Genomic DNA, 27,780 nt, shown 5'->3' on the forward strand with positions numbered 1-27,780 from the left:
AAAATGACTAGAAAATGTAATTTTTCAGTATCTGACAATACATTCCCAAGAAAGCTAAATTCATGAATTCGTATACACAAAGAAAGGAAACGGATAAATCCATGAAATGTTTTCATGGATTAATTCCATGGATCCAAACAGAGTTCTTGAACTCTAAACCTGTCCTTTGTGTTATATGCTCTGAACTTCAATTTACGGAGATAAATTATAATAGCAAACATAATTTATCATGACTGAGAAAGGCATCTTCAGTGTTATAGTTATTATTAGGCCGCAACTAACACTTTCACAATTGGATGATGCAAAAATCAAAGACTCAAAATTTTCTTGCCAATTCACCATCTAATGGTATACAATCTTGGCTTTTGGATAGAGCAATCCTTCCCTAAATGTTCTGAAAAGAAGGGTGGAGGAGCATGAGTTTACTCCCACATCACAGCAAAATCTACTTAAGCTCCAACAAAATCATCTTTCCCATTCGCATCATCAACTGTATTGTAGGTCTCATATTCGAAGTCCTCGTCAAGATTTTCCATACTTTTTCCAACAACAAATGACTTTGTTCCCATTGTTGTGAAAGGCGTTAGACCAAAAGCACGAGCTGTTTTGATCTCCCTAGCAAGCTTCCTCTGTGCCTTTGCACTTATGCCAGTCTACAAAATGAACAATAAAACTGTGAGAGATATGGATAATCTTATCATCTAGATTGAATCAATTACAACATTTGAATTTGCACTCCATAATGCACATTACCTGGCTCCTCTTAATAATAATTCCAGCCTCTGTTATGAATTTTGCAAGGAATCTAACATTCTGCACAAAAAAACTTTCCACTTAATTTAGATTCACACCACAATTTCAAGGATCAATTTGGGATAGTCACAAGTCGATTTTATGTTTAGAACTAGTTTTTTGGAAAATGATAAATGAAAAGTAAAAGCATTCAACTAAGACATTATTCTAGGTAGAGGCAGCCAAAGGAGAATCACAAAAGCAGCAGGAGTCAGACATCTAAGCAAGGGGTTTATAACAGAATTATATCATTTTGAAATATATTTTATAATGCAGATCTATCTATACTAAACAAGGGTAAATAATAATAGGTGTTGAATTAATTAAATAATAGTTAAAATATCTTATTCTACATGGGTTTATATTGGTAAGGACACATATCAAATTGATATTTCACATCTAAAAAAAGTTAAATGAGGGAGACATAAGCACCATCTAAAAAAAAAATTGCAAACTCCATGATCCCTACTACAATAAAAATAAGGTTGAGGAAACTATCTCTCATCATTACCTCGAAAAAGATTTAAAATAAAAATCTTTTTATAATAGATACTCTTAAGGTCTTAGTTTTTATTATGAAGCTATAACCACAGATATGAATATGGAGACATTTACAGAATCAGTTGACAGAAGATTCAGAACTTCAGACCAAAGAAAAGCTTTTAAAAATAGAGATCCTCTTTGATTCTTTTAAGAATTAGTGAATTAGTCATTCTCTTATGTTGGGTATATAGAACAGAAAACACAAACACATACACATCCTTAAGTTCTCTTACAGAAACACTTCCTCAGAAAAAAAAAAAAAAATTCTTTGCTTTTTATTGTCCCATTCATTATCTATCATTGTCTGATAAACTCTCTGCCACATACTACAAGCATCAAATCTGAGAATGAATCCAACTGGATTGTTTTAGGCTTTTAGTTTAGTAGGCAACTTTTTGTCTCAATGTTTTCAAAGATGTATTTATTTTCAAATTTCAATTGATTGTAAACAGTTAATTGAATGTGCTGATCTAGTTTAATCTGGCTTTTCTAGTTCTAGAGATTCATCTTGTCTTCTAGTTTTAGTAGACAGGCTGATGACTGGTGAGGATCATTTGATTGGCTTTGGCACTAAGCACGGACATCTTACCATTTTGTAACATTGAAGTAGTATCATGCAAGATGTATGCTCCCTGAATTTTGCAATTACATTAAGTAAGATGGTATTCTATTCCCACCAAATTACCAATCCAGCTGATGAGCCAACAGCTATAAGAGCAATGGCTAACTCATAATCAATGGGAATACAAAACCCAATCCAGGTACTAATATAAGCAACCCATAAACAGCATTTACAGTTACAGGCTTTAAACAAATCATAAATAGCAGCATCAGTTTAAACCTATTTGTAGCACATGAAACAAAAACTATACGCAAAGCTCACCCGGAAATCGGCTTTTCTGAGAACTTCCTCCGTTGTTACTTCAAATTCCTGTCTTCTAGGAGGTTTACGATTTCCTGGCCTTTTAAGATCGAGATCCTGCAAAAGCAATCAACCTTGAGACAAGACAAACATGAGCATTAAAAAGGCACAAAATGTTCAAAACGGCACCAGCAAAAGAGTGCCAGAGAAAAGAGAGCACACTTATTGATGACATTTATAAGACAGAACAAGATTAACCTAGAAATCCTACTACTTCTATGATCCAAGGAATTTCCTCAAAAGAGATATCAATTGAAAAATCATCACTTTCATAATCGCCAGCATGTCTCAGGTTTAACAGTCAGTTCAAACATGTACTGTATGACTTAATGCAATTATGGACAACATCTATAAACAGTAAAAATACAAAATGCATAGTGCATACAACATACAATTTAATTAATACCTAAACCATTAATTGAACATATGTCCGCCTGACTTTTTTTTTCACGCCATAGCCGCAGCTGATTGGGCTGTAGCTTATGTTCTATATCAAAACTCTTCAATCAGAAAGAAACATAAAGCATATAGTTAAAAGGCTTATGCTTTGAAAATACTTGTAGAAACTCATAACATTCAAACTGCAATATTCTAAGTACAGTGTCACGGCTATTATACTACATACCTTAACGTCATAAGTTGATCCATGATGAAAATTCATATCTGATCTGAAAACATAGTTATAGCTGCCTATTTCGTTAGGATCAAACTCAAAATATGTGGCCGCTTCCTTCAACTTTCCACCCATGCCATCAGATACTGAGTTAAAACTCTCATCTAGGCCATCCAAAGTCTGCCGACTGTTTCCTTCAGTCAGTCTAGAACCAGGAAATTTACGAGCTTTCTCAATTCTATCGAGCTTTCGGTAAAAGGAACTGTTATCTGAGCTATTAAATATTCGCGACTCAAACTCATCAATGGACTCAAAGGAATTAGGATTTCCCTTATCACCACTGGGATCACCTGTCCAAATGCCAAAAGAACAATAAAAAACACAATAAGCAACATTAACAGATAGCCGAGAAAGCGACGATGAATGCTACAGAATTTTTGAAGAATAGCAAAGTGATAGAGAGGTTCACCTGTAGGAGCAGCTGTAGAAAGAGGTTTTATGAAATTGGAGGTGAGGAGGTGGGATAAGCTGCTGCTATAGGAGCGTAGAGTAACGCTGGTTATTCTTCTCATTGATTCCGCTGGCAGGATTGAGAAATAGCATTAGTCTGTTATTAACTTAGATAAGTTAGGGGCGTGCAAAAATTTTCTGTTAATTTGTAAACCGAAATGCACAAATTTTCTGGACCAAAATGCAAGAATTATGCAGCCGCATATCCCCATATATGCTTGCATGTAAAACATAAAGGAAAGCAAAAGTAACAAAAATTAAATCAAAAATCCTCAATTCCACCAACCAAAGGTGTAAATAAACACAAAATGGGAGCACAAGCAAGCATAAGTATTTCTTCTAATGAGCACAAACAGAATTACCAATTAACCAAGACGAACCAAATATTTAAGAAAAGAACACGCTCATAATGAAATTTTAAAAAAATTTCAAATTGTTTTAGCAACTTGTCTGTCTCCCAATCAAACTAAAAAAACACAAATATATCCAAATTAACAAATACATTCGAAACCCGAAATAGTCGCCTTCAACCCAACGAAATGAAATTATCAAATATATTACAGAACAGAAAACCCTCCAAGCTAACCTGAACAGCGAAATCGAAAGCGGATAACCACAATAGCAAAGAAAACAGCGAAACAAAAGTAGAAAACGAATTAGTTCTTTTCCTATTTTCCATTGTACGTTGACAGAAAAAGCAGAGAGAGACCGAGAGATCGTACCGTGAAAAGGAGCTGATTGATTGAGAAATTGTTTTACCGCAAGTAAGTTTGATGTGTGTTTTGTGTCCGCTCCTGTTGCTTTTGTATCAGTGACTCGCTCTCACCCTAAAACCCAGTTTTGTTTGTAAATACAGGTGTTCTTTGTGCCCGGCAAAAATGCCCGAGTACGCTAAGATGCAACCTCGGTCCGGTTCAGAACCGGTTTGGAATCAACTTTGGTAATGTGTGTGACCTCGTTTCTCGGTTTAGGGTCGTTGTTGTGTTTAGGGTCTAAGCTGTTTACTTTTTATTTATATTTGATCCAACGAAATTAATTTTTGCATGAGTAATTATATTATAATAATTTAAGAAAAAAATAAAATTATATCTAAATTATAGTTAAATTAATATATACACTTTTATTTTCAAAAACTAATTATGAAACTCTTATTTCTTTCAAAACGAAGGGACCAAAATATTAATGGAATTTAAAAAGAACTAAAGTGTTAATGAAAAATTATAAATCAGATACTTCGTTAAAGAAGTTATTTTAAAATATCAAAGTATCAACAAAATAATAAGTCATGCATATCATAGTTAAGTTCGATTATAATTAAGAGACCAATGTTAACTTTTATATATATATATATATATATATATAATAAAATTAGTAAAATTTCTTTTATTATATCTTAATTTTGGAAAGACTTTTCATCCCCTTGGTTTTGAACTGTGTATCATCACAGAGACACTAGAAAAATTTATTAGAAACCAATGGAAGTTGGTAGAAATGTAAAGGACTCAATCATTTAAATTCAAATCGAACTATTTTAGGAATGAAAAAAAATTATAATTGAAGGAACAAAATGGCCAACAACTTCAAAATTCTACCTTACTCTTAAAATTAACTTAAAAAGGGGAAAAAAAACGGAAGATTACAACGAGAATTGAAATCATGGAATATTTTCTCAAGCGATAAGTTTTCATGGATCTGGATTGAATTGTTCAGATATAATCCAGATGTGTTCCTTGATTGTTTCCTCAGGCAGTGATGACTCCTCAAAATCAAAGTTGAAAAGACTCGGGCAAACAGGCTCCTTTTCGACATTGTGATAATGTGCCAGGTAAGGGTGGCTTAGAGCATCGTCAACTGCAAAGAAGGAAACAAAATGGGAGAAGCTTTGCCAATAAGAAGTACACCAATTTAAGAATTTAATAAAGATCAAACATGGTTAATTGATTATTATGCAATTTTTACTCGAGCAAGTTTTGATAGTTCAAATTGAATCAAGTTCTGAGTTTTCTTTTTCTTTTTGTTTTTTCAGTTTGTAACTTGTGTTATTCTCTACTTTAGAAAGAGAGAATTTTGAGGATGGAAATGAAAGGATGACAGAGAAAGTGAAGGAGAGTGCAAAGAGAGAGTTTTTCTCAGTGGTGAAATTCGGGGTGCCAAGCCTGTTAAAACATAGGTGCACCCATTTGATTTTTTTTTTTTATTGAGTCGAACAAGGTTTAATTCAAACCACCTATACTTATTCTAATTGTCATGGAGATAAACACTGAGATAATTAATTTTGTCACTCTGCTACAAACCAGTCATTATAATCAACAATAAGTCACCCATAAGTAATAATTCAAGTGGTAAGACACATATAAAGTCAGCAAACAACCTCTATAAGGTCAGAGGGGAGAGGCAGTTGCTAACTCCCAAACAAGATTAGTCTCTTAACCACTAAGTATGAGGATGCTCGTGGGAAATTTTTTTTTTTTAAATCTAAAATCATGTTATATTAATACCTGTAATGCGCCTATTTGAATCAAAGACTAGCATCCTCTCTAGCAGATCAACAGCATCTTTAGACATATTACGAACATTTGGAAACATATCATGAAATCTAGCAGCAAAATCTTGCCTTCGAGCATTATCATCTGGCGAACCAATGAGCTAGAGAAAGAGAAAACAAGATGGATTAGATATTTGACTTAAAGTAATTGACACTATAAATAAAGACAATGCAATTCAATATCTCAGTACACCAGTTAAATATTTCATTTCCAAACATTCTAAGCAGTTGTGGCATGCATGTTTAAAATTAAGCTTTGTCTAGCACAAGAGAACAAACCAAAGAGGATTGTGCTAATTTAATTCCACCACTCTCAGAAATAAACCCATGCATCAAGAGATAGGAAGACACAGAAGGGAAAAGGATAGAGAGAGGGAGGAGAAAGAAGAAGAGGGAAGAGTGGAAGAGAGAACGATGACATCAGAAATGCAAAAAGGCACATAACATAGAAAGACCCAAGGCTCTAAAACAATAATGACATGACAAATCAGTGAAACAAAAGATTTTAGGTCTTCACCACTAGAAACGATAAAAAGCTTTCAGTTTAGGGAAAAAAAAATAGCTGCAAGGATAGTCCATGGAAGATTTGCTGAGAAATGTCCAATAACATACCTTATTGATAAGCTTCAGCTGACGTCTATTCTTGTTACCAGGAAACAAAGGTTCGCCTGTCATTATCTCACCAAGTATACAACCCACCGACCATATATCAATTGCTTCAGTGTAATCTGATGAATGCTTCATGAGTAATTCTGGTGCTCGGTACCAGCGTTTAACAACTTCTTCAGTCATGGGGTCAGTTTTTGATTTTATCCTTGCAAGACCAAAGTCCGCAATCTTAAGGTGACCCTCAGCATTCAAGAGCAAATTGTCCGGCTTTAGATCCCGATGCAAAACATCTGCTGAATGTAAATATTTGAGCCCTCGGAGCAATTGATATAGAAAGCACTACAAAAGAAAGAAAAAAAAAGGTAAAAAATGTGTTGGTAATTTATGCTTATTCCTGTTTTCATGGACAATAACCAACAATAAAATACATTAGGTCAAGCATTTGCTTTACTGGAATAGTTCCATGGGCTGCCACACGTTATGACGCTAAATTCAAAAGTGACAAAGGATTTCTGTTTCTTTTCAATTTTTTTTAAGATGGGACGCTTGGTGGAACACCTAAACTCTAAAAACAGTTTATGTAAAATGTAAAGCTCAGAGAAAGGCCATACTAATCCTCCCCCAACCTAAAGTTAATTCATGATTGTTGCTACCAGCCACCACATATTCCCAATGTTTGGCTCTATTCTTTAATTCCGTTTCCATCGCTTTAAATCAAGAAATGTAAAAGAAAGAGAGGATGATGGATGTGAGAAAAATAATTTGATGTCCAATGCCCCACAGGAAATGCATGTGACGGTTATTGTTCACAATGGCAAGAGGCAAGAATTTCAGACGTAGTATGATGGCGGCACTAGAAGAGAAAAAAAAAATATATATATATATATATATATATATATATATATATAGCTAGAAATGAAAAGAAAGCGATCCAAGAACAAGAATGGTGTATACCTGACAATGATCATCTGTCAATTCTTGTCTGGATTTTATTACTTGATCAAGATCAGTTTTCATCAATTCATAAACAATGTAAACATCATTGAAGTTCTCCTTCTGGGGAGGCCGTATGATATCTTTGATAGAAATTATCTGAGGAAAAAAAGAGAGAGATATAAGTCTATAACTCCTCCAATATATGTATACAGAGAGTAAGATAATATTCCCCCCAACCCCCACCCACGCGCGGTGGAAAAGAGCAGTGATAGCATATTTCATACCCGGTCAAAAAAATAATTTCTGAGTTGTCTTGCTTAGAGTTAAGCCTTCAGGATTAAAACAAAAGGAAGAAATCAACAACCAATTGAAATTTATTACATGCACTAGCAACTTCTTTAATCGAAATACTTACTTGCAACAATGAAAATTTAACTTAAATTAATGATCTCATGCATCGTGTAGTGAAGAAGAAATGGAAAGTTTAGAACTACACAAATTATTGCTGCCATATCTGACACAAACAGAGCAAAAAACTGAAGACACCTCTAGAAAGCAATATGACAAAGTTAATAAGTCAATTCATGAGCATCACAACAGCGAGGAACCTCACATTTTCATGGTTCATGTGCAGAAGAAGCATAATCTCTCGGAGAGTCCCTTTAGCACGTCTCTGGCTGTCGAAAGCATTAGCAATCTTCTTAATGGCAACTTCCTTCCCTGTCTCGGAATTCTTGACAGCACTGAAGGAAATAAAAAATCACATCTTCCTTTCCATTGTTGGTAAGACAAAGCCATTGAGTCAAATGCAAGGAAAATGTAATCAGTTATAGTCCGCCAGAACAACATTTGTCCGCATACACAACTGAACTGAACCAAAAAATTTAGTTTTTCTGATAAAAACCTGGAGCGGTTGTTCTGGTGAGCACCTCAAACAATAGATAAAAAAGGACAATAAGTAATTAAGAACCTTACCAAACAATACCATGAGCACCTTTGGAAAGATAACGAATCGGAGGGACATACTTTCTGGAGACTTCAAAGAGGATACTGTTCACATCATACTGGACGTAACGTCCACCGTGAGTAGGTGTTCCTTCGATTTTATGCTCGCCGGAGCCAAAGCTTGACTCCATTGACATTTCTGCAAAAGCAACTATGAGGATCCGAATCCGAACCCGATTTCAAAGAGAGTTTACAGGAGAGACCGGAGAGACAGGAAGAGAAATTGAAGGAAGGGCTAGATTAGAGGTGGAAGTGCTAATGTAAAGATTATTTTATACTTTTTCTATGGTGGCCCTTGTGCGGGAGGTGTATTGTATTGGTCTTTTCATTTGCAGAATAATGTGAACACTGAAACAGCAAGTTTAGAAAAGCATTTTCTACTTAGTGGCAAGTGATGAATTTTGAATGGAATATTTATTTGTAGTTAATATTTTATAAGAATTAAAATATTTTTAATTTTAAAAAAATAAGGATAATTAATTAAAATAGAGTATATCATAAAAAAATCTTAGAATTTTGGATAATTAATATGTTTAATTAAACCATGCTACCATTTCCTATAATTAAAGGGTAGGTATACCACCGTCCAATTAATTAAATAAAAATATATTTTCCATAAATTGCTATTAATGAATTAGACACAAAAAATTATGTCCAGGCTAGCTTTTAAATTCAGGTTCCAGACCATCCGCGTGAAATGAGCGTTGTCTTCCAGAAACAAACGATGGCTGTGTCTTTATTTACAAACTAATATTGCCGATATTACTGCATTTTATAATATTTACCATATTTAAAATTTTATATCTTTTAATAAAATTATTAAATTTATTTAAATTATAATAAATTATTAAATAAATTGATTATATTATTTTTAATTTAATATTACTTTTTTAAAAAAATTATTAAATTAAAGTAATAATTATTGATCATATGTAAAAAATAAATATGAAAAAAAATTTATTATTCATTAAAATTATAAATGTGATAAATATTTTAAAATAAATTATTTTATGAATCCCGAAAGTTATTATGAAAAGTGGTAGTAGTTGAATAAATAGCTAGGCTAGGCGTTGTAATATTCGTTTCACAATTATAAAGCCACGAATACCCCTGTATTACTAATTTTAATAAGGTCTATTAAGGATAATAAATAAATAGAGTGGTTGGTAATAACTAATGCTACAAGCAATTATTTTCTCTGTCTCAAAATATAAGTCGTTTAAGATTTTTGACTGGAGATAAGCAATTTATTCTTTTAAATTCTAACAAAATAAAAAATAATTTGATCAAAATACATTTATCTCAAATCATTATTCATATCTTACATCATTGATTTTATTATATATAATATAAATAAGGATAAAATTGAAAAAAAAAATATTTATTACTTTATAAGCCACTTATCTCATGTTTTGAGATAAAACCATCACCTTAAAACAATTTATATTTTGAGAATAAAGAAATAGAAAATAGAATGTTATTGCCCACTTAATAGTCATGGAAACGATTTTCTTTCCCTTTATTTATTTTTGGAGGGGCTTTTCTTTGCATTTATGCCTTTCAAGTTTTAACTGTGAGAATTGCTTTAAGCAGTGGTGGAATTAGGAATCAAACCTTAAGAGAAAAAAAAAATTTAAAAAATTTAGGGAGTCAAATTAAAAAAAAAAAATTTATAGGATTAATATAGGTAACTGTTAGTATGTACACCATCGTTGTACATATGTCAAGTCAAGTCAATCGCTTTGGTTTGCAAAGTCGTGTTTATATTTTTGAAAAATTACTCATTTTTTAAAGTTGTAGATTTAAATATACAAAAATATAATTTGTAATCATTTCTACACATGTTGACAGTATATTTCATTTTCATTACTGGGAATGGGCTTACATGTTCAAAATCATGATTAACATTAAAAAAATAATTAGTAAACAATATATATATATAGACCAAATGATGAAACATAATTGGAAACTAAGGTGGAAAGGTCATAATAGACAGCGGCTTGATTTCAATGATAAAAGAAAAAAAAAAAAATCATATTTTAAAGACCCAATTGTCGTTTCTATATCCTTGTTCTTAGCTATTTTAAATATTCAAATTGTCGCTTCTAATATGTTCAAATAAAATATTGATTCGCAATGTCTTCGCATTTCTACATATCTAACATTAGTCAAAATAGTCTCATTTCACCCGCGTGCCTAATTTTATTAATAAGAAATTAGGGTAGAGAATGATCATAGAAAAGTTTAATTTTATTGAATTTAATTAAATAATGTAGGTTTAATTAATTAATACGAAATTGGGGTAAAAAAGACATAGAAAAATTTTCTTCTTTTCATTTAATTTGCCTTTTTAACAAAAGTAGAATTGATTTTTCTTTTTCAGCTTTTGATTTATTAAAGGTTTTGGAAGAATATTGGCATTTTATATAGACATGAATCCTGATGCATTATATATTTTATGGCAAAGCCAGCCAGGTGTCGATTATTTTTAGTTAAAGACTATGAACCAAAGAAGGGATTAATTGCATACTAGAGCATAATTGAATAATAGTTGCATGTATGATCCGATCCAAAAATAGATCAGATTCGAATCCACATCTCTTTTTCACATTTCCTAAAAGGAGGCGATGAATTATTTTTAGCGATCAATTTCAATTTTAACGGAATAGAGACAGTATGCAAATCAAGAATATAATAATTAATATATTTATTAGAATAATTGAAAGTGATACACCAACTCAAGAACCAAAAAAAAAAATCCAATATTATAGCAGTAAAACATTGCTAGGCGCAGTTTAGAACCAAGAGTCTTAAGCAAAAAATCTAAGCAGGCGAATTACTTCTCTGAGATGGTTTCTTCCAAATCAAAAAAATGCTCCACCACATATGAACAGGATGTCTTCCCTGTCCGTTCGCAATCATCATATCAATGTTATATAATGCACAACATAGAAAAATCTCTCCGAAAAAAAAAAAATGAAACAGCTGAAATACAAAGCAAATTTTTTTTTGGTATTCTTGGAGCTTTTAAAGCGTCAGACGCTCAGTTCTTGTCCTTGAACAGCTGTTCTAGAAAAGGCATGAAATGAACTTTTTCTATTCAAAATTGGTACGCTAAACTTGGAGTTTGTGTGGTGTTTTAAATTGGAATACCAACGTTTCATTGATGGTCAGAGCCGACAGAAACAATGATTAGTAGTCTCTTTTTTTCTTTTTTTTTTTTTTAATTTTCAAAAAAAGAAAGCCCAACTTAAGATTTTCGCCCTTAAACGTGATTAAAACTTCAATTTGTATTTTAAAAATATTCAAATGTTTATTATTGCACAATAAAATACTTTTATCTGATTTTTTAATTTGCCAACCGCCTCCTGGCACGTCAGTTTTATTATTTTAATTTTTTGCTTTTGAAATATCCTGTAAGTTTTGACTCTTTACTGTTGTGACATTCTTTTCAGCATTGGACATGTTTCCTTAATTTGGGGAGTAGTAGGCATTGATTTGCTACGACAAAAAAAAAAAATAATAATAATAAAACAGCAAACAAGACACAATACTGTTACTAATCAATATATATATATATATATATATATATATAGCGATCATTTTTTTTTGCTAGAAAGATGTCATATGATATATCCACTTGACATTTTAATTTAACATGTGACATATTTTTTCAATTAGACTTTCATTTGACATTGTTTGATTTGATTATTTAATATATTAATTTATTGATTTGGTTTGAATTTATTTAGAATTAGTGTTTTTGGTTTGATTATTCAATGTATTAATGTATTGATTTAGTTTGAATTTATTTTAAGTTTATGTTTTCTGCTTTTAAATATCTTATTCATTTTTTCTTAAAAGTTCATAATTTTATGTATTTCAACTATTTCCACTAATGGAGAAAGTAGTACTTTTCAATTTTTTTTGTCTCCTTTTTTAAAGATTATTAAACATATTTTTGCAGCCGTGAACTATCAAATATAAGTAAAAAGTATGATATAATTGAAAATTTGAATGCAAATAGAGATGATTGAAAAATAAAAGTGAGGATATCGCGATTATAAGATGTGTCTTTCAATAATAGTGAAGATTTTATGAATACAGAGATTGTATTGCTAAATGAAAATGTTAAGTATAATATTTTACATTTTTATTATCTGCATAACCAATTAAAAATAATGCTATCATTTGAAATGTTTATATGTAATCGCTTTTTAATATTTATTAATATTATAGGAAAATTATATGCTATCAATTTAGGACTTAAGTTCCTTTTGTCTAATGATGTAAAAACACTTTACATAAACTGTTGGTTTTAATTCAGCTGTAAATGAATGTTTTTTTTAAATATTTGTACTAACAGTTTAGTTCTTTTTTATTTTTTTAAAAAGCCCAAAACTAAAGTTTATACAATGAAAAAAATAAATATTATAACTTTAAACTTTTTAGATGAAAAATTAAGGATAAATAGACCATTAGATTTGTAGAAACTTTATATTTTTTACTTTTAACATTTAAATATTTTTAAATTTTAAACCCGAGAGATAAATATAGGAATTAATCTTGAATTTAATATTAAAAATATTCATTATACAAATTAACTTTTAAAAAAATTATTTGAATTGGAATTTAATTTTGACAAAATTAAAAAAAAAAAAAAAACCATACCTTTAAAAAACCCGTGCAAAGCACGGGCCTAATGCTAGTACTAAATATTCAAAGCAAATAGATCACTCACCGCCGTTAAGATCAGTCCTGTTATTCTTCCGTTATGGCAAACGACAGACCAGAGCAGTCATTACCCTCATCCTCAGCTGATCAACGGAATTTCCCAGTACCAGCTCCAGCTCCATCTCCATCCGATTACATCGAATCGAAGCAATAATTTCAATTTTACATAGGATGCGTGATGGGGAATCCACTAACGGCTATGGATGTATGACCTGCTACATGCACGATTTGCTCGGCAACTTGAACAATCCTGAGCCACTGGACACTCTGGTTCAGTCTTGTGTCATTGAGCATTTCGCTGACTTTCACAAATAAAAAAATACAATATACAGAGAGAAGGCCGATTATTTTATTAGGCACCTGTTGCATTTGATGGTTGCTGAAACGGCAACAAGTTTTCTTGATGAACGTGCTTCTATCATTCTGAAGTTATGCAAGTTTTTGAGTGATTGGTTCGGAATTTAGATTGGTGCACCACTTCACCTTCAAGCAAGCAGAATGCAGAGTCATTCTTGAGTGATTTTAGGGACTTCAAGGAAATGTCAAGCCTTTTACGTCGCGCAATTCAAGAAATGAATACTTCTCCTATTCCACAGAGTAAGTCCATTTGTGACGGAAAAATAGATTCTTTACATTCTGTATTTCATAAATTGTTGATAAAGATGGAGCAGCGGCTTAAAGCACTTCAAGTAGACCATAGTGCCGAAGGAAGGATCAATGGCCTTACACAGGAAGGAAAGATTAAAGAAGAAAATGTCCAACATGAATGGTCTCTGTATCTTGCCATTTTGGAAGAACTGAATTTCATTTCTAAATTTCTTGAGGGTGCAGAGAAAGAATTTTGGGACGTATTAAAGAAGACAAAGGTTTCGATACGTGCACTGATTCTTCGATTTGCTGATAAAACAGATCATTATGACCACTGGTGGCTTCTTGAGCATAACGATGTAACTGATTCTGAATCCAGGATGCATTTAGCCTTGTTGATGATCTCTGAAGTAAAATAACCTGACGTAGAGTTGATTCAGGAGCTGGTTGATTGGTCTAAGAATCTGGACTCTGATCTGTTCAGAGTATTTCAAGAATAAGAAACTTACAGATCCACAAGTTTTGCAGGACTGGTTGTGTAAGTCAAGTCAAGCTATATTCACTCAAAGAATCCCCTTTTTCTGTCGTATTCAGATGATCTTACTAGGTTCTATCTGAACCACGGTAAATTTCCAAACTCGCTTATTGTGAATATTTTGATATTACTGAAAGAATGACTTTAGTATAATGAAACTAATACCAGTTCCTTTCATATTTACATGTGTATAAACAGAGTTCACTCCAGCACCATTCCACCATCAATGTGCGGCATTTGCTGGAAAAGTGATTGCATTAGCTTTGATATATAAAGTGAGAGTTGGTGTCGCATTGGATCTCGTGTTTCTAAGGCAGCTGAACGACCAGTTGAACGATTCGTCTTTGGACAGTAGATATGATAACAAGGTCCTGGTAAGTTCAATAAATCCACAGGACGTGGGATTCTTTGAATTCAACTTGTGACGCAGTGAGGTTCTTGAACTTTGCCCTGTTATCTATAAACAGGTGTCACGTTTCGCAAATGGCTTTGAAAATGTTTTTGGTGTGCCAATCAAAGAACTGATGTCTTTTAGAGGATTAGAGGTTGAAGACATTAATAAAGTATTGCATGGACCGAAGAGATCTAATCATAATGCAGAAGATACTAATGGCAAAAGGAAAAGGGAAGCCGAGGATGATCCTCTGTTGTCTCATTATCAAAGGGTAAGGGCTTTTCCCTGTATACTAGCTTTCTGTTTTCTAGGACTTAGCAGGTGAATTGCACATGTCCTAATCATAAAAGCTTCAAAGCAGCTAAACAATAGTGATATTCTTCTAGAAATCAATTTTATAGTACTGTTAGTGCCTAACAATAGAAGAAATGTTATTAAGTCCTTTTAATTTCAACAATAGTGCCAAAACTTCTCAATTGATCTTCAACTTGCTAGGACTTGCTGTAATATGTTGAACACCAGTTTTCTTACATCAGTACTAATCACTATTCGACTTGCAAGAACTTAATCTGCTAACAATATAAGGGTATAAAAAATACGTGTTCATACTTGGCAGGTCAAAATACTGGGTCGTAATATTAAGAATTGGCAAAGGGGCTCAATGTTGGGGAGCGGGTCATTTGGAGAAGTCTATAAAGGAATTGCTGATCCTGATCCTTTCCTTTTTGCAGCAAAAACAGTTCTACTTACTGATGCACAAAAAGTCAGCTCAATTGAGCATGAGATTGATTTATTATGTCAACTACATCATGAAAATATAGTTGAATATTTTGGCACAAAAAGGAAGGAAGCAAATCTCTATGTTTTTCTTGAGTTTGTAAATGGAGGTTCCCTTGACAAAGTTTACCGAGAGTTTCCCCTTAATGATTCCATAGTGTCCTACTACACCAAACAGATACTGAAAGGTTTGGAGTGTCTCCATGAGCAAAAAGTTGTGCACGGAGACATTAAATGTGCAAACTTACTGTTGAATGAGAATGGAGTTGTGAAAATTGCCGATTTCGGATTAGCAAAGGTAAGTGAATTGAAGAATCTTCGCAAGTCAGGCAGAGGGACTCCAGCCTGGTGCGCTCCTGAGGTCATTGATTTAACAAAATATGGAGGGTTTGGACTTGAAGCTGATATATGGAGTCTTGGCTGCACCGTCTTGGAAATGTTAACCAAAGAACATCCGTACTGTCATTAGAACCATGGACGATATGGCATTGGATTGGAGAAGGTAGACTGCCTTCTATACCTGATCATCTCTCTGCTGATTCGCGGGACTTTATCCTGAAATGCTCCAAGTTAATCCAAAGGAACGTCCAACGGCCACCCAGCTTTTAGAGCATTCATTTATTAAGAGGTCACAGCAAGCAGCAGCATCACCTGCCAAAGCAACTGTTTTAGTTTCAGCTTTAATTGCGGTAGCAGGTCACTGTTGAACAGAAAGTTTTTCTTTAGTGATTAAGGTTTGTTTCAGCTTTGTTTTTAAACTTACCCCACTAATGCTTCGTTATAAATGAATCAATGGATTGTATAGCAAGAAAATTCTTGAAATTATTGTGTTGGACCAGTAGATTATAACCATACGAAAATTCTATATATATTCTGTACTATTGGTGGAATTCATTTATTCCAAACAAGGTGTTATTGAAATTGGGTTCTACTATTGTTGTCATTACTATTGATATTGTTATGATTATTCCAAACAATCTTTGTCTCATTGGATTTACAATGGTGATCCAACTCAACATTATATTTTATCAACACAAACCCTAATATCATATATCAACATCATAGAGATCATTCTGACCAGCCAATTGTACAATGATAAGTATCATATTCTATCATTACAACCCATGACCGATCTATTATTCGCAGATTTCTATTTTTAAAAGAGGTATCTCAGATGTTAGGCTCTCCAAAAATCAAAATAACTTTCTCTTTTAAAAGAAGGGGAAGGTTATATTCCTGATAGTAGGATTTAAAAAAAAAATCTAAGCACCTCCATAAAGCAATGGGCCACCAATGTTTACAACTACAACCCAACACAATTGAATTCTATTTCTATATCCTTAACGTGCATCAGCAGATCCACAGTGGCAGATACAGAGGCATAGCTTAGAATACATTAAAAAAAAAAAAAAAAAAAAGAGATAATATTAACGAGGAGCCTCATCGGACGGGAAGATACTGGAACTAAAGTCCAGCAGTGCTTGACGGGCGAATTCTTTTTTCTTAAGTAGCCTTTCTTGTTCTTTCTCATCTGCTGAAATCGAGGATGCCAGTGAGCGGAGGTTTTCTTGTTGGGCCTTTACCTCGTCTTTTAAACTGTTGACTTCAGCCTTAAGTGCCATCTCCTTCACTTTCATTTCGGCTAGTCTAGCTTCGAGCTCTATGACTTTGTCGGAGACAGCTTTCCGCTCCATCGTCTTGGCCAGCCCAGCCTGGATAGTTGACTTGCACTGAACATGCAAGTCTTTCTTCTGCATCTCCTTTCGATCTAAGGATATCCCAAAAGCGGAAGGGGCATCGAAATCAGTTTTCAAGCTCTGAATGTCTCGAGCTATTCTCTTGACGATCGTCAAACGATGAACGTCCATCTGGCCGCCGCCATCATAACGAACTACAGTCTCCAGGTTGTCAACAAATCGGCCAAACAATTGGGGAATAGTGAAGACATCGTCCCCTCGTTCCGAAATCTGCCTGATAATATCCAGGGCATTCAACACTTGTGTCCCAACGGGAACTTCGCTCGAGTTAGCTAAGACCGAAGAACAGGGAGCTGTAGGAATGCCAGGCTCCGGTTGAGACAAGGACAGAAGGATCTGTTGAAAAAAGGCCTCGTCGTCTTCTATTTTAGAAAGATCGGCCTGAAATAGGAAATGGTTAATAGAAGACAAGAAACGAATATTTGAAAGTGAAACTGAAAGCCGATACTTACTGCCAGTGAAGAATTTGACTGAGAGACAGAAGAATCAGTGGCTTGGACAGTTGTATTCTCCGTCCTCAAGAACAATGGAGCCGAATTTTCAGGAAGGATCGACGCCGGAAACGGATCCACTAAGATATCGAGAGTGCCCTAACATATTTGTTGTGGACATTTTATAAGCTAATCTTATTGGGTCGAAAATCTCAGAACATAGCCACATACCAACAGAAATGGGCTTCTGGTTTTTATGAATACTGGTTTCTGTAGGTTAAAGAGAACTTACTAAAGGTTTATCAATATTGAGGAGAGAACTTACTATAGATTGGACACTCTCAGACTGAACAACCGACAAAGATTTCTTGGGAGGCAACGAGTCTACTTTTTCTGGTTCATTTGTCACCTCTTTATCCTTTCTCTTGGACGAAACTCTTACCCCAGAACCCATGTATTTATTCATCGATGATGTTGAAGGAGTCGCTTGTTCTATCTGAGGATTCGGCATGGAAGCAGTAGTTTTTTCACCCTCCAAGCCAGGTTGATTTCCCAAAGACTGTACAATCAGATGTTTGAAGTTCGTAAATAGAGAAAGAGAATCATATGACAAAACGAGGAAACTATGAGTACATTAGATTTTCTTTTCGGGGTTGGTGCCTCTTCCTTTGATTCTAGTTCAACCGGAGGTCCTTCAGGAATGGGCTTCTCAGTTGCCTCTGTAAAACAGACAAATTAGCCAAGAAGGGTTAAAATGACTAGGCTGAAAGGGCAAAAGAACTCTAGCTTCTCACTCTTTGCGCTATTTTGCACACTTTTGTTCGGATATAATGATTTTTTTTTTTTATTTTGAAAAGGACAAAATTTTAAAGAAAATAAAATATTATTATTGAAAATGGACAATCAAGCCTTCATTTATTTTTAAATAATGAGATATTTAAAAAATGGTTAAAATTTATTAATTAATTTATGGTATTTAAATAATTTAATAAAAATAATTGAAATTTTCACTTTCCAATTCTCTTCATTATTTTCTTTTTAAATCAGATAAACTCAAAATAAGTGGGCCTAGGTAAAAATGAGTGAAATATTATTTCCTTCAATATTTTTCTATTTCCCAAATAAGGAAAACGATTTTTTTTAAGTATTTTTCATACTTATTTTCTTTCCTTCCTTCCTTTTGAAAAAAACACTCATCGAAACACTTAATCCTCATTCTGAAGCTCAGAATTCATTTATAAGCTATAGGATTTGATTAGATATCACAAAATTGTATTTTTAAATATTTCCATTCCTATTAAACAATGAAAATGTGGTATTTCAAATGAATTTCAAAAATTCTATTGAATTCATAATTCATTTATAGCAATAGGCCTTATAAATAATTTAATTTCATGTGAGTTCATTTTTATAAATTGTTTGTTCTCAAAGTCCTCTGCATTAAGGGGAGGACAAATCTAAGGCAGAAAGATTCAAAAACAAAAAGGACTCAATGAAAAAATATTGTGATGTTCCTTTATTACAGCAACTTGCTTCTATGTTGTATTTCTTTAATAATAAATATATATAATTATAAAAATACAGCAAAAAAGAGTAACATGGATGTCAAACTGATCTTATATTAAACTTCATGCCTGAAGTAATTTTATGAATTTCAACAAATGAACAACAGAGTTTGCAAAATATCAGATAATAATTAATGTGGAAATGTAAATAAATCGTTATTGAAAACAAAATCTTACAGTTCCAGTTTCAGTTTCGCTTCGCCGGCCAATTAGAAGTCCATTGCGGTTCACGCACAGATCATCAAACCTAAACGTACCGCTCTGAGTACTGCAACCAAAAATAATAACCAATATTAAATATATATATATATATATATATATATATATATAGAGAGAGAGAGAGAGAGAGAGAGAGAGAGAGAATGCGGGTAAAAGAAGAAAAGTAAGCAGACTTACAGGTATTCTGAAGCTTTTTGAGGAGGAACTACAATTCTGATAACGGGGTTTTCAGCCATTAATATCCTGGTTTTTTCTCTCTCGGAGAAGAGATTATGTTGTAGCAAAGTTCAATAATATAATCTATAGTTGAATAAATGGAGACCGTGTATTACTAATATGAATCAAGCCAAAATTGGCGGAACTAGTGGGTGGACAGCCAAGTCTCTTAAAATTTTAAATTTATTTAATAAAATTTTTAAATTTGCATCTTTGTTTAATTTTTTTTTTTTTTTTTGAGCATCCTAGGTTTGAATTCTACGTCCGCTAAAAATTTAATATACTGAAAAAATTGATTGGCATCTGAAGTATAAATGGTCAATTGGTCATCATAGAAAGTTTTTTTTTTTTTTTTTTAAATTATATACACAAGTCCCCTATTGACTAATTCAACAAAATTCAGCATTGCATATAAATAAATGAAAATATACAAATAATATTCATACCATAATATATATATATATATATATATATATATATATATATAATTAGTAGTTTTTTTTTAAAGAATATAAAATTAATAGTTAAAAGTTAATATGTGATGCTGAATGATTTGAAAAACAATTATATATTTATGTTGTATTATTACTTTTTAATTATAACATTATTTATGATTATAATTTGTTAAATATTTGTAAATAATTAGAATAAAATAAAAGACAAATAATGCAGTTAAAATGAGTTGATTCGGTCTAACTGTGAATTAGTTATAAAATCAATTCGATATCTGATTAGATTTTAAGAACTGTGATTTTCTTTTTTGAAAAAAGAAATTAAAATAAAAAATACTCTTAAAAAATTGATTGCCACTACTCACCGAAGATTTGCTAAAGATTCTCTGTATCATAGCTCACTTCACGCGCACATGCAAGACATAATTGCTTATGTTTAGGCGTGACACAACACTTTTAATTTATTAATAGGAAATTAGGTAGAAAATGCTGATAGAAAAGTATATTTTGTTTAATTTAATTCAAAAATGTCGGTTTAATTAATTAATTGAAAATTGAGGTGAAAAAGAACACAACAAAGTTTGATTTGTGTCATTTAATTTACTTTTTTTTTTAAAGATAATAGCATATCTACGGTTAATTTTAATTGAAAAAATTATAATTTTATATCTATTTTTTTTTTGTCAAAAGTAACTATTTTGTCCTTGCTTTTTAGAGAATATATTATTTTATCCCTATATTTTAATTTCCTATAATAAATCAATCCTTTTGTTAAATATTTCTATTTTTATTGTTAAATTTAAATAAAAATACTAAAATATCCTTATATGTATTGCATTGAAGGACATTAGTCGTTTGTTCTTTCATCCTCACGTGATACTCTTTCTTATCCTCACCTCTTTGAACAGTTTGAATCAAAACTCCTTATGAAGTGATGTCAAGATCTCTAGTCAAAAGATCATGACAGAATTGAAGGGTTAGGGTTTTAGGGAAACAAGAACATAAGAAAATTGAGAGAGAGGAGAAGAGAAGAGGAAGAATAAGAGATACATAGAAAATTATATTGTGATTCATTGATTCATTGTAAAAATATTGGTCAAATACATAAATGCACCTCTGAATTTTGATACTTGTGGCACCCTTAACTTTTACTTTGACTCATCAAACACTTCAATTTATGAAATTATACATGTTAAGCACTTCAATTCTCAAATTTATTTTAGTGAATACTTCAACTTGCAAAAGCTTAGATCAATTAAAAACTCATTAAAAAGTTGAAATTTATAAAAATTATTGTTTAAAAATCATGCTAACTACATATTAAGTTGATATTTTGCAGATACAAGTTAAAAATCTTAAAAAATATTGATATTAGTGTCGAAAAAGTGTGTAATATTATCAAAATTTATAAGTTAAAATGTATGATAGGTTATCTATAAAATTTAGAGTGCCACAAAGTTAAATTTACAAATTTCAGAGGTAAATTTATATACTCAGCCTAAAAATATTGTTAACACCTCACATAAATAGTTTGACCCATATGGAATACACATAAGCAACAATTACCACGCCATTAAAATAGTTACTCAACATTACTAAGTTTTTGACACTTTTTCTTTTAGCATTAGACGTGTTTCTTAATTGATATTACTAGGGTAGTGGTAAATTTGACAATTTTTAACTTTTTATGAGAACTAAGAAAAATCAAACCACATCAAATCTAAAAGCAATAAAAGTAATTAATTAAAGGAAAAAATAGTTCCATGTGGTTTGCAAAATACAATTAGTTCATCATTGTCTTTTTTAAAATATATCAATTTGTCTCTATGTTTTGCTTTCGTTATACTATTAGGTCATTCTATCCATTTTTTGCATCTTTTCTATTAAGTTAATAAGAAAATATAGAGGTTAAATGAGAAATACTAAAATATTATATCAAAAAAATTACAATACAAACCCTATGGTTTAAAAAATACAACTAGTCGATACATGTGCTTTTAAAAATAAAAGAGGTATTTTCCTCATTTCATAAGATATTTAACGGAAAAAAATGTAAAAATTAGACGGAAAAATCTTATAATTTGACGGAAGTAAACTATAAAAATATTTTGATGTATTTTAAAAAAAGACTGAGACGGATTAGTTATATTTCCCAATACAAATGTATCCTACTGAAATAACCCGAATTTTTATTTTCAAAGAATTTTCCATTTAAATTTAATAAACTGACAGCTTGAAAATGTATTTAATTATTTAAATGCTAATTAATAATTCGTACAGTAATAAACCAAATCAAAAACCAATTGAAAAATCAAAAATAAAATAAAAATCGAGATTTGGGCTGAACGGGAATCGAATCGAATCAGCCCAAACTACTTCCTGAAGCCTCTCCCCTCTGTATCCAGCGCATGCCTCACTCACCCCTCACCCATTTTCTCTGCGCCTCCAGTCAGTCCACCGGCGACATCACCGGCACGCAGAGCCGCAGCCGCCATCTCCTCCTCCTCTTCTTCCTTTCTTTCTCTTCTTTTCTTTCTTTCCTTCTTATCTTCTGCGTTTCTGCGTTCCTGGCTATAGACAGTTGCAGCAGAGCGCGCCACCACCAGTTCGAGCAGAGGCATCGCGCGCCACCGGTACTCCTCGCCGTAGCTCGTCGTTGCAGTACCTCCGCCCTAACCGCTCTCTGTTTTCGTCCAGGCGAGCACTCGATCTGTCGCGCCACCGCCCTGCCGTCGCTCCAGCGCGCCTCAGACCACCAAGGACGGGTCTGTCAAGCCTCATCGCGCCGCCTCCGTTTCTCTCTGCCACTTCCAGTCGGATCCGGCCATCTGCTTGCACTTCCAGCGCATGTAGCTTTGATCTGGCACGCGTAAATCCCCGATCTAGCAAGAAAAATTATACATGGGATCGCCCGGGTCCGTCTAGTGCTCCTCCTGGACAGAATCAAAGCTAGAGATTCGCTCTCTATCACTGTGAGTAATAATAAATAATGTGTATCAGCATTGCATTTGCATAACATTTACATATACCTTATATTGTTCCGCATTTTATACATATATTATGTCACTGTTACCGTATAAATATATTTTACGATTGCACGTTTGAATGAATTGTTTGATTACTTGTGTTATGACCATTCTGTGATTTGTTTGTGTGGAATTGGTACGAAGCGGGTCACCACGGGTTTGTGAGACCGTTATCCACGGTAATACTGATATAAACATTACTGTAATATGGATCGGATCCGACTGATATACTGTTTACTGTGATATGGATCTGTGATATGGATCCGTAATACTGATATACTGTTTACTGTGATATACTGTTTACTGTGATATGAATGCGTAATATTGATATACTTTTTACTGTGATATGGATCCTGAAACTGATAATCTGAGAGGATGGGCCATGTGAGAGTATGGCTCGTCGGGGTTTATGTGACTACATTGACTAATTTCCACGTGACGTGATTATTTGAAGGTGATGTTAATTGTGGGTGCTGATACATTGCCATATGATTGACTGTTGCATGTTCATTCTGTACACTAGGGTGCATTTTGCATGACTGTATGTGGTGTGTATTTATTATTATTCATTGAGTTGCAAAACTCACACTCCCTCAACCTCTTAGGTCGTAGACAGTTGCTGAATTGACCGAAGCTCTGCAATCTTCTCCGCAGAATTACAAATGTAAAATTCATAATTCTGCTATTTAAATTGGGTTGTATTAATTACTCTATTTTCACATTATTGTTGAACTCCGCAGTTATAGGGTTGTATATTTTAAATTGGGCCTTACCGTACGCACTATATTATAAATAAATTATAAATTATTGTATAAGTAACTGCAGGTAAATCAGTATGCACATATTAAAATTGTGATAGACCATAAATAGGCCCTGATTAAATTTTAGCAGTTAATTGAGATTGCGCCGAATTGTATATATATATTTATATTCTAAGTTATATGGGCTTACTGTTTCTATTAAATTGTGTGGCATGTATCAGTTGAACCGTTTAGGCTTACTACTGGCCTCGGGGGCTTTAAACTTACCTGGGCTCTAGTGCCGGTTCGGCCCATGGAAACAGGTCGGGACACCTACCGTACTTTTTCCTTAATTAAATTATCTTTCAATTCAAAGTTAATGCAATTATACAGAAAATGGTAAAATTACAATAAAATATTTAATGCTATTTTGATTGTTTAAAAATATTGTCTAAGTGAAAAAATTAAAAAACTGTTAATTTGGAGATATGTATTATTATTATTGTTATTATTATTATTACTATTATTACTATATTATTGTTTGCTTGTCTTCATGCTCAGACTCAGATAGTATTCAAGGACCATTTTTTAACTTTTGATCTTATATATTAAAAGTTCGCCTAAGGATATAATTTATTCCACAGGTAAGATTATCACTCACCGCCGTTAATATCAATCCGGTTGTTCTTCCGTTATGGCAAATGACGGAGCCGAACAGTCATTACCCTCATCTGATAGACAGAACATACCGGCTCCGGCTTCGGATCCGCATCCGGCTACAGCTCCGGCTATGGCTCCGGCTACATTCAATAACATCAGTGCAATAGTTTCAATCTTACATAGGATGCGAGATGGGGAATCCACTGTAGGCTATGGATGCATGAACTGTCATATGTACAATTTGCTCGGCAACTTGAAAGAGCCCGAGCCATTGGACAAACTAATTCAGTCTTGTATTCTTAAGCATTTGGCTCCGCTTTATGCATCAGAAAATAGAAAAGATAGCAAGAAGGCCGACTATTATATTAGGTATCTGTTGCATTTGATGATTGCTGAAAAGACAACAGGTTTTCTTGATGAACGTGCTTCTGTAATTCTACAGTTATGCAAGTTTTTGAGGACGATGGTTAGTCTTGAGGATTCTTTATATGTTTTAAGTCTTCACAGTTTAAGAGATTTGGCGGAAAAGGCCAATTATGTGCTTCTTGACAGGCATAGAATATTGTACCCGGAATGGCAAATTCTACCCATTTTTGACGATTTGGCAGATAGATTGCTGAAGGATTTGCATCGGTGCATCAATTCACCTTCAACCAAGGAGAGAATGGACTCACTAATAAGTGATTTTCGTGACTTCAAGGCATTTTCACGCCTTTTATACCATGCTATTCAGGAACAGAAAGAGAAGCAAGAAGAAAAGGGGAAGGAAGAGGGGGAGGAGGAGGAGGAGAAGGCAGCGCCCATTTCTTCAGAGAGATATAAAAATGCCGGAAAAAAATTGTCTATTCGTTATATCTGTTTTAACTTGTTGCACGACATTGAGATCTTGCTTGGAAAAGTACAAAAATGTCTAGTTAGTGGAGAAAAGTTCCAGCCTGAATGGTCTATGTACCTTTCCATTTTGGAAGAACTTAACTTCATTTCTAGACTTTGCCCCGATTCTCGGGATAAATTTTGGAGTGTATTAAAAAGTGCAAAGCTTCCATTAGGTGCTCTAATTGTTCGATTCGCTCAGAGAAGAGATGGCTGTGACTATCGATGGCTTCTTGAGCACAACGATGTAACTGATAGTGATTCCAGGATGCATTTGGCCATGTTGATGATCCCTGGGGTTAAGGAATCTACAGATGCAGAGTTGATGAAGAAGCTAGTTTTCTGGTCTCAAGATTTGTACACAGATCAATTTAGGGCATTCCAACATAAGAGTCTTACAGATCCTCAAGTATTACAGGATTGGTTATGCAAGTCATGTGAAGTTATATTCAACCCAAATAATCCCCTTTTCCTAGCACATCCAGGTGATTCTCCAAGTTTCAATGTTAATCCTGGTAAGTTCAATCCCAAAATGGTAACTTAGTTAATGAAATTAGAATCCAAGACTGTTTATTTGGTGAAATTAATATCATTTCCTTACTTCTAAACATGTTATATAAGCAGAATTTAATCCTGAACCCTCCCACTATGAATTTGTGGAATTTGCTGGAAAAGTGATTGCATTAGCTTTAATACATAAAGTGAGAATAGGTGTCGCATTGGACGGTGTGTTCCTAACGCAGCTGGCCAATTCATCTATGTCTTATAGATCTAATAAGGATCTGCTGGTAAGTTCAATAATTCAGAACATTTGGGAATTTTTCTCAATATCGTAAAACTGTGAACTTTGCCCCTAACATATCTTAAACAGGTATCATTTTTTGCACATGGCTTTGCCAGAATCTTTGGTGTTTCAATCAAAGAATTGTTGTCTTTCAAAGGGTTACAGCATCAAGACATTAATCAAGTGTTGTGTGGACCCAGAACACTATCTAATGGTACAGTGAACAAGATTAGTGGAGAAAGGAAGACAGACGTTCATGTCGATCCTCTGTTGTCTCACGACCAGAAGGTAAGGATTTTCCTGGTTTTAATTTTATTTGGTTTCCCCATGTTTTGGCTTTTGAGTAAATTTTGCTACATATATATATATATAGTAGTGAAAGTTCTCCACAGGTCTTCAAATTGCAAGAACTTGAATTGCTGTTATATTGTCAAACTTAATCTAGTAAATGAGCTAAGAACTGAAGCAAGATAAATTATTGGCAGGTCAAAAGGTTAATAGATAGCATTAGCAGTTGGCAAAGGGGCTCAATATTGGGAAGTTGGTCATTTGGAGAAGTCTATGAAGGAATTGCTGATTCCGATGGATTTGTTTTTGCTGCAAAGAAAGTTCCTCTTGAATGCGCTGAAAAATTCAGGTCAATGAAGGATGAGATTGATTCATTGCTTCAACTACGTCATGAAAATATAGTTGAATATCTTGGCGCAAAAATGGAGGACGACGAAGATCTCTATATTTTTCTTGAGTTTGTAAATGGACGCTCCCTCGATAAAGTTTATAAAGAACTAACCCTTAATGATGCCCTAGTGTCCTGCTACACCAAACAGATACTGAAAGGTTTGGAGTATCTCCATGAACGAAATTTCATCCACGGAAACATGAAATGTGCAAACATTCTGTTGAAAGACAATGGAGGCCTGAAAATTGCAGATTTTGGATTGACAAATTTACAGAACCTCCTCAAGGCAGGCAGAGGGATTCCGGCCTGGTCCGCTCCTGAGGTCATTGATTCGACAAGACAAGGAGAATATGGACTAATTAAAGCTGATATATGGAGCCTTGGCTGCACTGTCTTGGAGATGTTAACCGGAAAACTTCCATACTCCAATTTAGAACCTTGGTCGATATGGTATCGGATCGGACAAGGTATTCCACCTTCTATTCCCGATTCTCTCTCTGAAAATTCTCGGAACTTTATCCAGAAATGCCTACAAGTTAATCTAAAGGAACGTCCAACTGCTTCCCAGCTTTTAGAGCATCGATTTGTGAAGGTCACAGCAACCTGTAGTAGCACCTGCCAAGCCAATAACTATTGCCATTAAAGACATGGATTTGTAACTCTATTTTATCTTTCTATATTATTGCATAATCAATTTTGTAGTTATTGGATTTAATTTTATTTACTATGTAATTAATTTTGTATTTTTATGGTTTTCTTACTTGAAATTATCTTAGTAAACCTTCAATTCCTCCATTATTAATTTTATTTACGTAATTAATTTTTTTTTTTTTGTAGTCTTTAAAGTACATTATCTATTTTTCTTTTTTGAAAGG

At 33.3% G+C, this 27,780-nt stretch overlaps 4 protein-coding genes and 1 pseudogene across 10 annotated transcripts; 2 read left to right on the top strand and 3 right to left on the bottom strand.

Annotated features, from left to right (window-relative positions):
* Positions 1–205: 205 nt before the first annotated feature.
* On the bottom strand, positions 206–4,264 carry LOC149495288 (uncharacterized). 2 transcript variants are annotated; one of them, XM_089722893.1, is made up of 6 exons: positions 4,103–4,264; positions 3,340–3,477; positions 2,883–3,220; positions 2,219–2,314; positions 754–813; positions 206–653 (listed from the first exon to the last, which is right to left on the bottom strand). In XM_089722893.1, the coding sequence occupies exons 2-6, from the start codon at positions 3,440–3,442 to the stop codon at positions 450–452; spliced, it is 801 nt and encodes a 266-aa protein (XP_089579019.1). In that variant the 5' UTR covers positions 3,443–3,477; positions 4,103–4,264; the 3' UTR covers positions 206–449. The 2 variants fall into 2 exon arrangements, with proteins under 2 accessions (XP_089579019.1, XP_089579018.1); XM_089722892.1 differs by having other exon boundaries at positions 3,340–3,450; positions 4,103–4,263.
* A 645-nt stretch (positions 4,265–4,909) lies between these two features.
* LOC105645542 (mitogen-activated protein kinase 4) lies at positions 4,910–8,839 on the bottom strand. Its single transcript, XM_089722890.1, has 6 exons — positions 8,446–8,839; positions 8,084–8,213; positions 7,489–7,626; positions 6,538–6,873; positions 5,879–6,026; positions 4,910–5,231 (listed from the first exon to the last, which is right to left on the bottom strand). Exons 1-6 carry the CDS (start codon positions 8,610–8,612, stop codon positions 5,065–5,067), a joined length of 1,086 nt encoding a protein of 361 aa, XP_089579016.1. The 5' UTR covers positions 8,613–8,839; the 3' UTR covers positions 4,910–5,064.
* Positions 8,840–13,234: 4,395 nt separating this feature from the next.
* Positions 13,235–16,381, top strand: LOC105645545 (uncharacterized; annotated as a pseudogene). The gene is made up of 5 exons (XR_016321268.1): positions 13,235–14,335; positions 14,392–14,421; positions 14,531–14,706; positions 14,800–14,997; positions 15,343–16,381. The product of XR_016321268.1 is annotated as an uncharacterized LOC105645545 (transcript).
* A 370-nt stretch (positions 16,382–16,751) lies between these two features.
* Positions 16,752–19,810, bottom strand: LOC105645546 (uncharacterized). Of its 2 annotated transcripts, XM_037635222.2 has the most exons (6): positions 19,653–19,810; positions 19,434–19,524; positions 18,325–18,410; positions 18,017–18,250; positions 17,713–17,850; positions 16,752–17,641 (listed from the first exon to the last, which is right to left on the bottom strand). In XM_037635222.2, the coding sequence occupies exons 4-6, from the start codon at positions 18,200–18,202 to the stop codon at positions 16,931–16,933; spliced, it is 1,035 nt and encodes a 344-aa protein (XP_037491150.1). In that variant the 5' UTR covers positions 18,203–18,250; positions 18,325–18,410; positions 19,434–19,524; positions 19,653–19,810; the 3' UTR covers positions 16,752–16,930. The 2 variants fall into 2 exon arrangements, with proteins under 2 accessions (XP_037491150.1, XP_089579017.1); XM_089722891.1 differs by lacking the exons at positions 19,434–19,524; positions 19,653–19,810 and having other exon boundaries at positions 18,325–18,528.
* A 2,689-nt stretch (positions 19,811–22,499) lies between these two features.
* LOC105645543 (uncharacterized) lies at positions 22,500–27,700 on the top strand. 4 transcript variants are annotated; one of them, XM_089722881.1, is made up of 7 exons: positions 22,500–23,115; positions 23,775–23,833; positions 24,152–24,232; positions 24,554–25,957; positions 26,067–26,230; positions 26,314–26,514; positions 26,712–27,700. In XM_089722881.1, the coding sequence occupies exons 4-7, from the start codon at positions 24,604–24,606 to the stop codon at positions 27,546–27,548; spliced, it is 2,556 nt and encodes an 851-aa protein (XP_089579007.1). In that variant the 5' UTR covers positions 22,500–23,115; positions 23,775–23,833; positions 24,152–24,232; positions 24,554–24,603; the 3' UTR covers positions 27,549–27,700. The 4 variants fall into 4 exon arrangements, with proteins under 4 accessions (XP_089579007.1, XP_089579008.1, XP_089579009.1 ...); XM_089722882.1 differs by lacking the exon at positions 24,152–24,232; XM_089722883.1 differs by lacking the exon at positions 23,775–23,833.
* The last annotated feature ends 80 nt before the right edge of the window (positions 27,701–27,780 follow it).

This window comes from Jatropha curcas, chromosome 6 (assembly GCF_041381405.1).
Source record: "Jatropha curcas cultivar XTBG-Jc1 chromosome 6, XTBG_Jcur_1.0, whole genome shotgun sequence".
Taxonomy (NCBI): domain Eukaryota; kingdom Viridiplantae; phylum Streptophyta; class Magnoliopsida; order Malpighiales; family Euphorbiaceae; genus Jatropha; species Jatropha curcas.

Bases quoted from the DNA above. Each gene is read 5' to 3' on its own strand.
- LOC149495288 (XM_089722893.1), bottom strand. From the start codon at position 3,442: ATGAGAAGAATAACCAGCGTTACTCTACGCTCCTATAGCAGCAGCTTA. The intron at 3,221-3,339 runs GTGAACCTCTCT...GCATTTGGACAG, and splicing joins TTCTACAGCTGCTCCTACAG to GTGATCCCAGTGGTGATAAG. The intron at 2,315-2,882 runs GTATGTAGTATA...TTGCTTTTGCAG, and splicing joins GATCAACTTATGACGTTAAG to GATCTCGATCTTAAAAGGCC.
- LOC105645542 (XM_089722890.1), bottom strand. From the start codon at position 8,612: ATGTCAATGGAGTCAAGCTTTGGCTCCGGCGAGCATAAAATCGAAGGA. The intron at 7,627-8,083 runs GTGAGGTTCCTC...TTTTTTCCTCAG, and splicing joins TGCACATGAACCATGAAAAT to ATAATTTCTATCAAAGATAT. The intron at 6,874-7,488 runs GTATACACCATT...TTTCTTTTGTAG, and splicing joins TGACAGATGATCATTGTCAG to TGCTTTCTATATCAATTGCT.
- LOC105645546 (XM_037635222.2), bottom strand. From the start codon at position 18,202: ATGCCGAATCCTCAGATAGAACAAGCGACTCCTTCAACATCATCGATG. The intron at 17,851-18,016 runs GTAAGTTCTCTC...CAAATATGTTAG, and splicing joins CTGAGAGTGTCCAATCTATA to GGCACTCTCGATATCTTAGT. The intron at 17,642-17,712 runs GTAAGTATCGGC...TTCCTATTTCAG, and splicing joins AGTCAAATTCTTCACTGGCA to GCCGATCTTTCTAAAATAGA.
- LOC105645543 (XM_089722881.1), top strand. From the start codon at position 24,604: ATGGCAAATGACGGAGCCGAACAGTCATTACCCTCATCTGATAGACAG. The intron at 25,958-26,066 runs GTAAGTTCAATC...TTATATAAGCAG, and splicing joins AAGTTTCAATGTTAATCCTG to AATTTAATCCTGAACCCTCC. The intron at 26,231-26,313 runs GTAAGTTCAATA...TATCTTAAACAG, and splicing joins GATCTAATAAGGATCTGCTG to GTATCATTTTTTGCACATGG.